Consider the following 12,334-nt stretch of genomic DNA (forward strand, 5'->3'; position numbering starts at 1 on the left):
CGCAGAAGGCACAATTTGGGTGGAATGATATTGAATATGAGTGACTGTGCCATTTCACATCTGCTGTCTTGCCAACGACATGATAGTGATTTGGCAGTGTTGTAGCAGCTCAGGGGGGCATAACAGTTATTTATTAACAAATGTGGAGTTATCTGCCCTGAAATGCTCAAGACTGAGAGAGAACAGTGTCTGGGTAAAACACTAATCACAACGTGGTATAGCCCATATCTATGGCCACCATTGCCCACTGACCTATCAACAAGCATAATGAAACCATTCCTTCCAAGCAGTACATGCAAAGTAAAACCTCCATGTAGCTATTACCCAGCATACCAAAATACCAAAGCTTCTGGGCAGCTCGTACACATGTATACACGCGGAGACTGTTCTGTATCACAAGTTACGATTTCCGAATATCATCCACCGTTGTTAATTTTCCATATACCTACGATGTTCTCTTTCACTGCACCATCTGTTTGCCACTGCCTCGTGCGAGTGATATGCCTGGACGGGTGTGGTGTTGAATTCCCTGTTCAGTTTCCTTTGCTGGTTTGTACACAGGGACCAGGTCATACACAATACTGATGAAGGCCTTATAGCTCATCAGATATTCTACTTCCTCCAAATTACCAACAGCATTTTTCCATTCTTCATGAATTCCCTTTAAAATCAATCAGACAAGTTAAATACAGGGTGATCCATTTTTGTAACATTAGCTGTGGCATTCAAATAAAATTAATATAATTAAATATGTATACAGCAGTATAGAAAAAGTCCTACAGAATCGCCTGAAAGTTCAAAACAGGTGAGTCTAATTAACAGTACACGAAGATAAATATGGTAAATCATACATGTACCTGCAGTCCTATATCACTGGAAGAGGTGAGTGAAGAAAGAGTTATCTTTCCATAGCTTCCAACTTTTTGGCTATTACATGTATCTCCACAAGCTGGTTTCATGCGTGTGGAACAAAACAGAAAAGAAAAAAACTCTTTGCACGCCGGCCTATACCAATGCCGGTGAAATTTTAACAAACTCTATTTCTTAATTACTGGTTACTGTTTTTACAGGTGATATACACTTTTTGCAATACAGCCAAATGCATACACACAATCAAAAGATAACTTCTTGTAACTGCTACAGTAAGTGAATGGACAGGTAATCTCAAACTGCTCTGACAGAAACGACTCTGGAATCTGCAATTATTCAAGTTTTTAAAGTTTAACAGAAATGAGCTCTGAATTCTAGAAGTTGCAAAACAATCCAGTTTATACGTGTAGATGACCCCCATAGCTTTCAAGCAAAATATATTTTAAGAAAAAAAAAAAACTGAGAGAGACGTTTACATAAAAAAGTGCTCAGCTCCAAAACAGAAATAATGATAATACTTCTACATTTTAGACGGGCACACATATTATTTTATGAGGTCTACAAAATCTGCACCTTAATCAAATCTATACAGCTTATCCAATCCGTATGTATGTGTATATAAGATTCAGATGGGGCCTAAGCCGCTATGCTAACCACTATTTAACATATCAGAAGTTGATTTCACAAAGACAGTTTTGACTTTTAAGTCAAAAATTTAAAATAGGATATTAGAGCTTATTTTCGAGCCCTGCAAATTAAAATTTCGAGCATCTCATCAGCATTATCTTAAGACAAATGTGTCACAATTTTATCTTCCATTATCGAAAACTAAACATTCTGAAAATGTTTGAAGTTTTGACCGAAGTCGGACGTGTCTTTGTGGAATTAACCCCTGGGTCTGCTTGCATGAAGTCCTCTTAACTACCATGGCGATCAAGCACGGTAGGAATTATCTCGCCATGGCAGTCAGGGAACGATTCCACGCAGCCATTTTTGACTCTTCTACTAGTCAAACCTTGAAATATGATATTCTTAGTCTTGGACCAGTTAATTTCTTGACCACTTCATGAATGTTATCTTAAGACAAATATGTCTAAATTCCAGCTTCTTCCAGCTAGTAATTTTTATCAAAAAGTAAAAATTGCTAGAGATTTTTTCAATTTTGACTCGAGTCAGGAATGGCTTTATGGAAATGGCTCCCTTTACACTAAGAGTGCTTTGTGTAAGTTGGCCGTGCTAGCCTGTTAAGCCCTCCCCCTCCAGCCCCCCCCCCCCCACCCCACCCCCCCCAACCAGTGACTGCAATGTTTAGGTAAGCTTACGCGCAACATGTTTTTAAGCATTCAAAGATATGTCAAGTATTCTTGCTTTGCAACAGTACCAGTACTACCACTGTTGTGGCATCCTAGTGATGAAACACCCAGTGAAAAAGCATGCACAAATTCTTCACTGGCAGCATCTTTGTTCCCAAACAGTGGAGACATCCAACAGATGGATTGTTGGCAAATTATTCCTGCTCTAACAATTGTAAGATTCCTGAATTACGGCATCAGAAGTTCACAACGACCTGAGACCTATTTCAATTTGCTACACGACATGTATGTATGTATGTATGTGTGTATGTATGTATGTATGTTTGTATTTATGACAAGAGCTCAGAGGCATCAGTCTCTATGTATGTATGTATGTATTTATGACAAGAGCTCAGAGGCGATTCTGATATTGAAGAGAATGTTGACATTTTCCCATAAAACAAGCAGTCTATTTTGAAGCAATGTACCTGTACCAGCATTAGCTGGTGACTCATCATTGTACCAAGGTGACAAATTTTACAGAGCACTATTTCTGTCAGAAGCTTAAAGGGAATTGGCTTTTAAATTTCTCAATGCTTAGGATAAACACTTTCCCATGCCTACGGCAGTTTTTTGCATTCCTGGGGATACAGTAAGATACAGTAAATGCAAGACACACACACAGAGATATATATGTAAATACTGACGAACCTATTTACATAAACATACAGGAGGAGACGTTTTTACACTGGACAGTCAATCAGGTTCGACGACAGCAATCGTAAAATGATGAGTGATTCTCCCGATGAGGATGTGTTTGCTGTTACTGAATCCATACCCGATCATTCGTCCCATGAATATACCCACAAGGTGCGAGAGCATCACGTCACCACCACTCTGACGTCCTACTGTAGATGGTTTCACTTTCATTTTCTCTACCATAGCAGATGCATTTGCTGTTCCTGAACCTGATCATCCATCCCAAGAATATACACACAAAAGTTGCAAGAACGTGACGAAGACTCAGACGTACTACTGGAGTTTGGTTTTACTTTCAGTTTCAGCTTTACATTCACTTTCGCAGATGAGGTACACTTTGTTGTGGATGATCCTTGTTTATATAACATTTATACACAGGTGAGGATGGACTCGCACACTGTTTGTTAAGTCTGTGTGACACGATGACAAGGATTGACGGGTGAGCTGAAGGCTGTCCACCATCATCATCATCATCACCCATGTCCATTTCATATAAAAATACCCAGACTTCCAGCACTGGTTGATGACACTCTAAAACAAACCAAAATTCAGTCCACTCAGCCTTGCACACAGGACCAAATTAAAAGATAAGTTGTCAAAAATTTCACCAGCTAACGTTAAAAGTTAAAGCGTCAAAAGTTTAACTGACATGTACATGTTAAAAGATAGGATATGAAATGTTTGAGACACCAGCCAAATTTATAATATTGGATGTCAAAAATGTGAGAGACAGACATATCAGAAGTCAATGATTTATTTGATTGGTGTTTTACGCCATACTCAAGAATACTTCACTTATACGACATCGGCCAGCATTATGGTAGGAGGAAACTGGGCAGAGCCCTGTGGAAACCCATGACCATCCACAGGTTGCTGCCAGACCCAGAAGTCATTGAGATACACTGTATCACACAGATCTCACCGTACTAAACAATCCACTGTATCACACAGATCTCACTGTACTAAACCAATCCACTGTATCACACAGATCTCACCACACTAAACAATCCACTGTATCACACAGATCTCACCACACTAAACAATCCACTGTATCACACAGATCTCACTGTACTAAACAATCCACTGTATCACACAGATCTCACCACACTAAACAATCCACTGTATCACACAGATCTCACCGTACTAAACAATCCACTGTATCACACAGGTCTCACCACACTAAACAATCCACTGTATCACACAGATCTCACCGTACTAAACAATCCACTGTATCACACAGATCTCACCATACTAAACAATCCACTGTATCACACAGATCTCACCGTACTAAACAATCTGCTGTATCACACAGATCTCACCACACTAAACAATCCACTGTATCACAGATCTCACCACACTAAACAATCCACTGTATCACACAGATCTCACCGTACTAAACAATCCACTGTATCACACAGATCTCACCGTACTAAACAGTCCACTGTATCACACAGATCTCACTGTACTAAACAATCCACTGTATCACACAGATCTCACCGTACTAAACAATCCACTGTATCACACAGATCTCACCACACTAAACAATCCACTGTATCACACAGATCTCACCATACTAAACAATCCACTGTATCACACAGATCTCACTGTACTAAACAATCCACTGTATCACACAGATCTCACTGTACTAAACAATCCACTGTATCACACAGATCTCACTGTACTAAACAATCCACTGTATCACACAGATCTCACTGTACTAAACAATCCACTGTATCACACAGATCTCACCACACTAAACAATCCACTGTATCACACAGATCTCACCGTACTAAACAATCCACTGTATCACACAGATCTCACCGTACTAAACAATCCACTGTATCACACAGATCTGACTGTACTAAACAATCCACTGTATCACACAGATCTCACCGTACTAAACAATCCACTGTATCACACAGATCTCACCACACTAAACAATCCACTGTATCACACAGATCTCACCATACTAAACAATCCACTGTATCACACAGATCTCACCGTACTAAACAATCCACTGTATCACACAGATCTCACTGTACTAAACAATCCACTGTATCACACAGATCTCACTGTCCTAAACAATCCACTGTATCACACAGATCTCACCGTACTAAACAATCCACTGTATCACACAGATCTCACTGTCCTAAACAATCCACTGTATCACACAGATCTCACCGTACTAAACAATCCACACACTTACACTATTACCACTGTCTGGCTATCAGTGCTCACCTTTTGCATATAGGTTAATAATTCCTGAACACGAAGATCAACACTCCTGACTTTTTCGCACACACTGAGTAACTCGTCTCTTGAATTCTTCTGGATGTTCTCGCCACATTTTCTACAAAACAAAAAAAAAACAAAACAAAAACTTAGCTTCACTACCATGCAGATAGATTGTGTGGAGGTACCAAGTGCACTTAGCTAAGAGCTACTTAACGCTAAGTAAGCTTCCGGACACTAGGTACAAATCTTTGCGAAGATTTATTCCTTATTTATTAAAATTATTTGTTCAGCTGATTACTGTTTAATGCCATACTCAAAAATGTTTCACTGGTAAGATGGTTTGATATTTGGAGAAAACCTGGGATAACCCACAGACCTCTGGCAAGTTACTGATGAACTTTCCACTTGTTCCACGTATGCCATACTGGTGACAAAGAAGTTGTCTCCCAACTATGGCTAATGGCCCTACAAGTGTGTTGTCTAACAAGCCCTTCTTGTCTAAAAGGCCCATATGAACAGTGAGAGCAGTTGAATGTACCAAGTGAGTGCTTGGGATTTAACGTCGTACTTAACAATTTTTCAGCCATATGACGATGAAGGAATCCTTAAGAATGCATGTAATGTGCCTCCTTGTCGCGGGACATATTTCCACCGCTCTTTTATCTGGTGCTGCTCCACTGAGACGGCTTACCGAAAGCAAGTAAGCCACCCCAAACAAGCCATACTGATATGGGTCAGTTGCACTATCCCCTTCACGCTGAACGCCAAGCGAGGAAGGTGCATTTTCCTCTTTTAAAGGTGTGAATCGACCTAGGATTGACCCTGGATCTACCACTCCTGAAGCGGACACTCTACCAACTGTGCTAGCGATAAGTAATGAAAATAATCATACAGTATCATAACACAGATATGACAGATACACGGTGAATCACCTAAAATTTCATCCCCTCAAAAAGTGTGTTTTTATGGGCAAAATTATGTCATAAAATATTACCTCGGGTGATGAAACTTACATTTTTCCAGCACAATATCACTCTACCTTCCGAACAAACCCCAGAACAAAATTTCTAAGAAAAACAGAATCAGAATCAGGAAAAAAGTGCTATGTAAGTCACAGGCCAAATTTGGGGTCATTTATTCTACACGTAAGCCTCATTTCTCTGTATACTCACTGCTGCATCTACATTGGCTGGTGACTCATCATTGGGGTCAGCTAACATTGATATCACACTAACAAGTATTGTCTCTACAGTATGTACTGGTAGCCAGCGCTCAGAGGCCTTCTCGTAACCAAACTTGTCATCCCCGGGCTCGTGTAGGATTGATATACACACATTGCCGTCTTTGTCAACTGAAACCACAACAACAACACAGCGACACATGAAACACAAACTAAACAATGTCAATTCATGGCTACTCTGTGCCAATCTTCAACATTCTCCTTGGTCCTATCAAGACACTCACTAAGGTGTAAAACAAAGCGAATTTAACCCAGGCAAGACTGGCCCCTGAGTAAGATTTTACTGTGAAAAATGTTTCAGTTTCAGGTAAATAAAACTGGAGAAGTAATCAGAGTACATGTATGTCTTAACCACAAATTTGAGAGTTAAGTACCAGAACCCTGTAGTACATAAAACACTAGAAATCAGCATTTTGCTGATTCAGCTCCATGTTATTTATGACCTCCTGCTCATTGCACAGAACCCAGATGCTATGCTCAAAACTAGGAATACACTCAGAATTAAATTTAATACCAAATCTTAAAACAGGTGCCGGACATTTTTGATAATGTACCCTTGGAGAAAGCGGTAAGAGTGGTAAGTATGATCCCGTAACTTAATATTAAATCAAGGTTATTTGTGTGAAGTATCCCTGGTCCAATATTAAATAAGACAGATGATATGGAAGTCACCACATCTTCCAAAGGGGCGTTTCCATAAATGATAGGCACCAACTGGTGACTGATAAACTCATGTGGGACAGTCATTCAAAAAGGTCAATATATTATTTTAACATACAGGTGTATTTATATATATATTCAATACTCACTGTTTGGGTGCCAGATATCTGATATAAACACCATTTTTGGAGGTCGATGAGGATACTCTTTGGGAAATATCAGATGCGCTTTAAATACTCCCCCCTCACTGTGAATGAAGCCAGAAAAACAAGGGAGATGACAACAAGAGTTCATCAAGTATATTAACAAGTCAATATGTGCCATTAATGACAAGTACACAGGCACTAATGACAAGGACACATGCACTAATAATGAGTACACTCACACTAACAAACAGACCAAATTTTTACTTGGACATCATTATTACTTAATTGTTCAAGTGAACAAGACTTACAAGTAGGTATTCCCAGGCCCTGTGACCAGTACATAGGCATTCCTATCCGTCACATGTACACGTGAACATCACTTACAAGCAGGTATACCCATGCCCAGTGCCCAGTACATAGGCATTACTGTCAGTCACATGTACAAGTGAACACTTACAAGCAGGTATCCCCATGCCTTATGTCCAGTACATGTACACAGGCATTACTATCAGTCACATGTATAAGTGAACATCACTTACAAGCAAGTATCCCCAGGCCCTATGCCCAGTACACAAACATTGCTATCAGCCACATGTACAAGTGAACATCACTTACAAGCAAGTATCCCCAGGCCCTATGCCCAGTACACAAACATTGCTATCAGCCACATGTACAAGTGAACATCACTTACAAGCAAGTATCCCACGGCCTATGCCCAGAACATAGACATTACTATCAGTCACATGTACAAGTGAACATCACTTACAAGCAGGTATCCCCAGGCCCTACACCCAGAACATAGACATTGCTATCAGTCACATTTACAAGTGAAAACCACTAACAAGCAGGTATCCCCCATGCCCTTTGCCCAGTACACAAACATTACTATCAGTCACATGTACAAGTGAACATCACTCACAAGCAAGTATTCCCAGGCCCTATGTACATCCAGTACATAGACATTGCTATCAGTCACATTTACAAGTGAAAACCACTAACAAGCAGGTATCCCCCATGCCCTACGTCCAGTACACAGACATTACTTTCAGTCACATGTACAAGTCAATACCACTTACAAGCAGGTATCCCCAGGCCCTATGTCCAGTACATACATGTAGACATTGCTATCAGTCACATGTACAAGCGAACTTTACTTACAAGCAAGTATCCCCAGGCCCTATGTCCAGTACACAGACATTACTATCAGCCGCATGCACAAGTGAACATTCCTGACAAGCAGGTATCCCCAGGCCCTATGTCCAGAACACAGACATTACTATCAGCCGCATGTACAAGCGAACTTTACTTACAAGCAAGTATCCCCAGGCCCTATGTCCAGTGCACAGACATTACTATCAGCCGCATGCACAAGTGAACATTCCTGACAAGCAGGTATCCCCAGGCCCTATGTCCAGAACACAGACATTACTGTCAGTCACATGTACAAGTGAACATTTACAAACAGGTATCCCCATGCCCTATGTCCAGTACATGTACTTAGACATTACTGTTAGTCACATGTACAAGTGAACACTTACAAGAAGGTATTACCAGGCCCTATGTCCAGTACATAGGCATTACTATCACTTACAAGCAAACATCCTGAGACCCTATGTCTAGTACTTAGACATCACTATAAGTTATATCTACATTTGAACAAGACTTACAAGCAAGTATCCTGAGGTCCTATGACCAGTACTTCCCACTTGTAAATATCATCGTCATCTATGAGGCCTGCAGAGAATCCCTCCATGGGTCGCCGCCTAAGCTCTGTAAACACAGGACAAACAATGCAGATTGCTAGAAGTACAAGGTAATTGTACTTATTGCAGAGTTCTTTTTCTCCTTTCCGTCTTCTTTTCGACAGCGAATCATTTGACTGTGACTCAAGTCAGGAATTTTTAACTTGCTCTAATTCTTCTAAAATTTAGGACCGATATTAGTAGTGTTGAGAGTGAAATATTACATTTCTTTACCAGCTTTTTGGAAAAGGAAAGAAATGAGTATGTTGTTCATTAGATGGTCTTACCATGTGAGAAAAAAGAAACTCAATATTCCTGCTAGAATTACATATATATGGGCTAACATGAGCAGACCAGGTGTCACAAGTTTTAGAAGAAAAAGGGTATAAGACATGTATGATAGAGATCAGTGTTATGTGCTACGGAATATGAACAGTGATGGGTTAAACCACCTGTCTTTGGTGAGTTATAAAGAAACTTTCCTACAGGTAAAGTAAGATATGCACACCATGTATATTACTAGCAGATGAGAAGCGGTCTTCAACAAACATTAGGCTGAGTGAGCCGCCACACAAGTGCCTTCATTGACATACTGTCTCCAAGGCCCCACAAAGAGACAAAACAAGGGAATTTTTAACAATGACTTGTTAAATACCTGTAAATACACTGAAGGAGAAAGTGAGATTCTTATTAACGATTGCATAAAATCTCAAACTTACCATACAAAGATACATACTTTCAAAGCCTATGAAATAGAGATTATCATAACGGTGTGTGATTCGTGATGATGTATCAGCTACAGTTGTCTGGGAAGACAAAAGACGCCAGGTTCATGGAAACAGCAGATTTCGCATTCATGTGACAAATTTCACTGACCCAGAGCGAACTGGATCAGATTACTGACTGTATGAGATTGATCCACATGTGAATATTACTCTGTCTGACCCTGTATTTAGGTTGCTTAGGTGACAAAGTGATGTCAGGGGCCAGTTTCATGAAGCGCACTTAGTTAAGTAAGCCCTTAACTACCATGGCAATGTATGTTGTAGAAATATAAAGTGCACTTAGCTAAGGGATACTTAACGCTACATATGCTTCATGAAACTGGCCCCAGGTCCTGTAACGTCACATGTTCACCTGTAATTGTGATGCAATAAAGGAAAGGACATTGAGTTCACAGCTTTGGGCCGTCTTGATACAGGCAGAAAGGAATTTTACGAGTTTCTCATTAAAGTGTGACCAGCTTGTCTTCACAAACACTTGTTTATCTGTCATTTTGTGTCATGATCGTGTCTGGTGTCTCAAGTCAGGGCTATATCAAGAGATCAGTTTAATGTCCTGATCCCAACCTTTGAAGGTTTTAACATGCAACTCAAAATGATGACTTTTGAGAGCTCTTAAGACTGACAATGAAAGAAATTTGTATGGAAACTTCATATTGGTAAACCATTTCCCATTTTTGTTCGATACTTGTCTAATACAGCTTGATTAGTTTGGGAGCCCAAACCCTTGCTGGAACTAAAACGACTCTTGATATGGCCCTGCAAAGTCACTCTGACACATGGGGTGTTTTTGGATGTTGATTAAACCAATGTCCATTTGCAGATAACTACCGGGTGTCTTTCATTCAGAACTTTAGGCATCTCTGGAATTTGTTGAAAACATTGGTGTCAAACCAAGACATCCAAGGTGAAGTAATTGGCCTTTCCACAATCTGTTACCCCTACCTTGCTAAAACTAGCGAAGTCTAATAGCAAATAATACTGCTTATTGTACATTAACTATATCTGACAAATGAGTCACCCTTAAATTAAAGGTAAGACTAATTTGATCTAAACTTTTAAAAAAGCAACAGTGTATATCACAATATCTGTGACAGTAAACAGTTGAGTTTGGTTTTGAAATCTTCATCGTTTTATTTACTGTTATTTACTGTTAGCATCTCCATCATTGATAACAATCGTGGTTCAGCAACCACTTTATCCACTCACACATACACACACATATATAACTGCTATTTGCGTATGCTGTTCATCTAAAAATAACTTAAACAACTTTTCCACAAGGAGTAAGTGAAGCAAACAGTTCGTCGTCCTACGTGTACCCCATTGGACTGAAGTGATGGCTTAGTGCGTATCACAACAACTCCGCATATCTCTCACTCGTGTTCGAGAAAACGTGGGGCTCCACTGCCCTACGGGGTTAAACCCATGACTTGTAAAACTGGTAGGAAAACTCTGATTAACTCACCAGCAAGCTGGTTTTTCAATAACAGCGCAGACTGACTTTCTCGCGACATTGAGAAAGGATACAAAGAACGGGCCACCAGCTGAAACGCAACCAAGTAATGGCAGAAGTCGAACACGCAAGCGCATGAATGCGACATGACGTTTTAAGGTCGGAGGTCAAATCAACAGCTGACCGAATTTCTCGCGGTTCCCGAGCAAATGGAAATAAAAGCGGTCATCGACAGCTGCAGTGTATTGTATAATTGGCACAAACACATGAACATTCTTTTATTACTCAACACTCAAATTATAATGTAGAAAAAAAAAGTTAAATCGTTGTCAAATGATATAATGTGAACAGAGAGAAGACAAAAGTAAGCTCGAAATACATTCATTTTTTTTCCATATGCTAGATTACATACATTTTTTTATATGCTGTGTCCTTTGGTGGCAGGAGCTTTCATACATGGGGTTATGTTTTAACGTTACAAACCTACAAAAGACTAAGCCTATGCAAACAGTGTATGCCATAAAATACTTTATACGCTATAATACTACAAATGACTAGGTTCAGAAAAGGTATATGTAAAATATGTTCAATTGTGAAATTATTATTTAAATTATATTAATGTGCTTTTTATCAAGTATGCATAACATCTATATGTATAGTGTGTGTATTTTATGTAAATTTAAAACTACCCGACAAATCACTACCTTCTGTGTGTTATGTCACAAATTCTTTTTAACTTAATAATGAATATATCAGCAGCATTATATTTTATGTCACCCTATGATATATGCCAGTATACAATATACACGACTTGCACTGCACGGTAATTACATTTCACCCCGTAACAGATGAATGAAGTGGGCCGGTTTGAAATACTAGCTTCAGAAATAGAAAGAAAGATACGCCATTCTTTATGAGAATTAGTTGTGTTACTACAATATTGACATGCATATTCAATTAATTTTTAATTAAATTAATTAATTTTTAAAAATGTTTTATTTTATTTTATTATTTTGCCTGAGTATACCCCTTCTTGTAAGAATAAGAGTGTGCATCATACGTTTAGTACTCACATAAGTATATAAATGCAATATATATCTGACCAATGCCCTTGTACAGACAAAAACATGCGCGGGTCCCCATTACATCACC

General features: G+C 39.3%; 1 protein-coding gene across 1 annotated transcript; it reads right to left on the reverse strand.

Annotated features, from left to right (window-relative positions):
* Positions 1 to 2,485: 2,485 nt before the first annotated feature.
* Positions 2,486 to 11,301, reverse strand: LOC135476486 (probable ubiquitin-conjugating enzyme E2 7). Its single transcript, XM_064756518.1, has 6 exons — positions 11,195 to 11,301; positions 8,870 to 8,972; positions 7,206 to 7,303; positions 6,329 to 6,507; positions 5,160 to 5,271; positions 2,486 to 3,452 (listed from the first exon to the last, which is right to left on the reverse strand). The coding sequence occupies exons 1-5, from the start codon at positions 11,241 to 11,243 to the stop codon at positions 5,197 to 5,199; spliced, it is 504 nt and encodes a 167-aa protein (XP_064612588.1). The 5' UTR covers positions 11,244 to 11,301; the 3' UTR covers positions 2,486 to 3,452; positions 5,160 to 5,196.
* Positions 11,302 to 12,334: the final 1,033 nt, after the last annotated feature.

The sequence above is a fragment of the Liolophura sinensis genome, chromosome 10 (genome assembly GCF_032854445.1).
Source record: "Liolophura sinensis isolate JHLJ2023 chromosome 10, CUHK_Ljap_v2, whole genome shotgun sequence".
NCBI lineage: Eukaryota > Metazoa > Mollusca > Polyplacophora > Chitonida > Chitonidae > Liolophura > Liolophura sinensis.

Coding starts and splice junctions, on each gene's coding strand:
- LOC135476486 (XM_064756518.1), bottom strand. CDS start 11,243: ATGTCGCGAGAAAGTCAGTCTGCGCTGTTATTGAAAAACCAGCTTGCT. Junction 6,508..7,205: donor AGATATCTGGCACCCAAACA/GTGAGTATTGAA, acceptor TTGTGGTTTCAG/TTGACAAAGACGGCAATGTG. Junction 5,272..6,328: donor CAGCCAATGTAGATGCAGCA/GTGAGTATACAG, acceptor TTTGTTTTGTAG/AAAATGTGGCGAGAACATCC.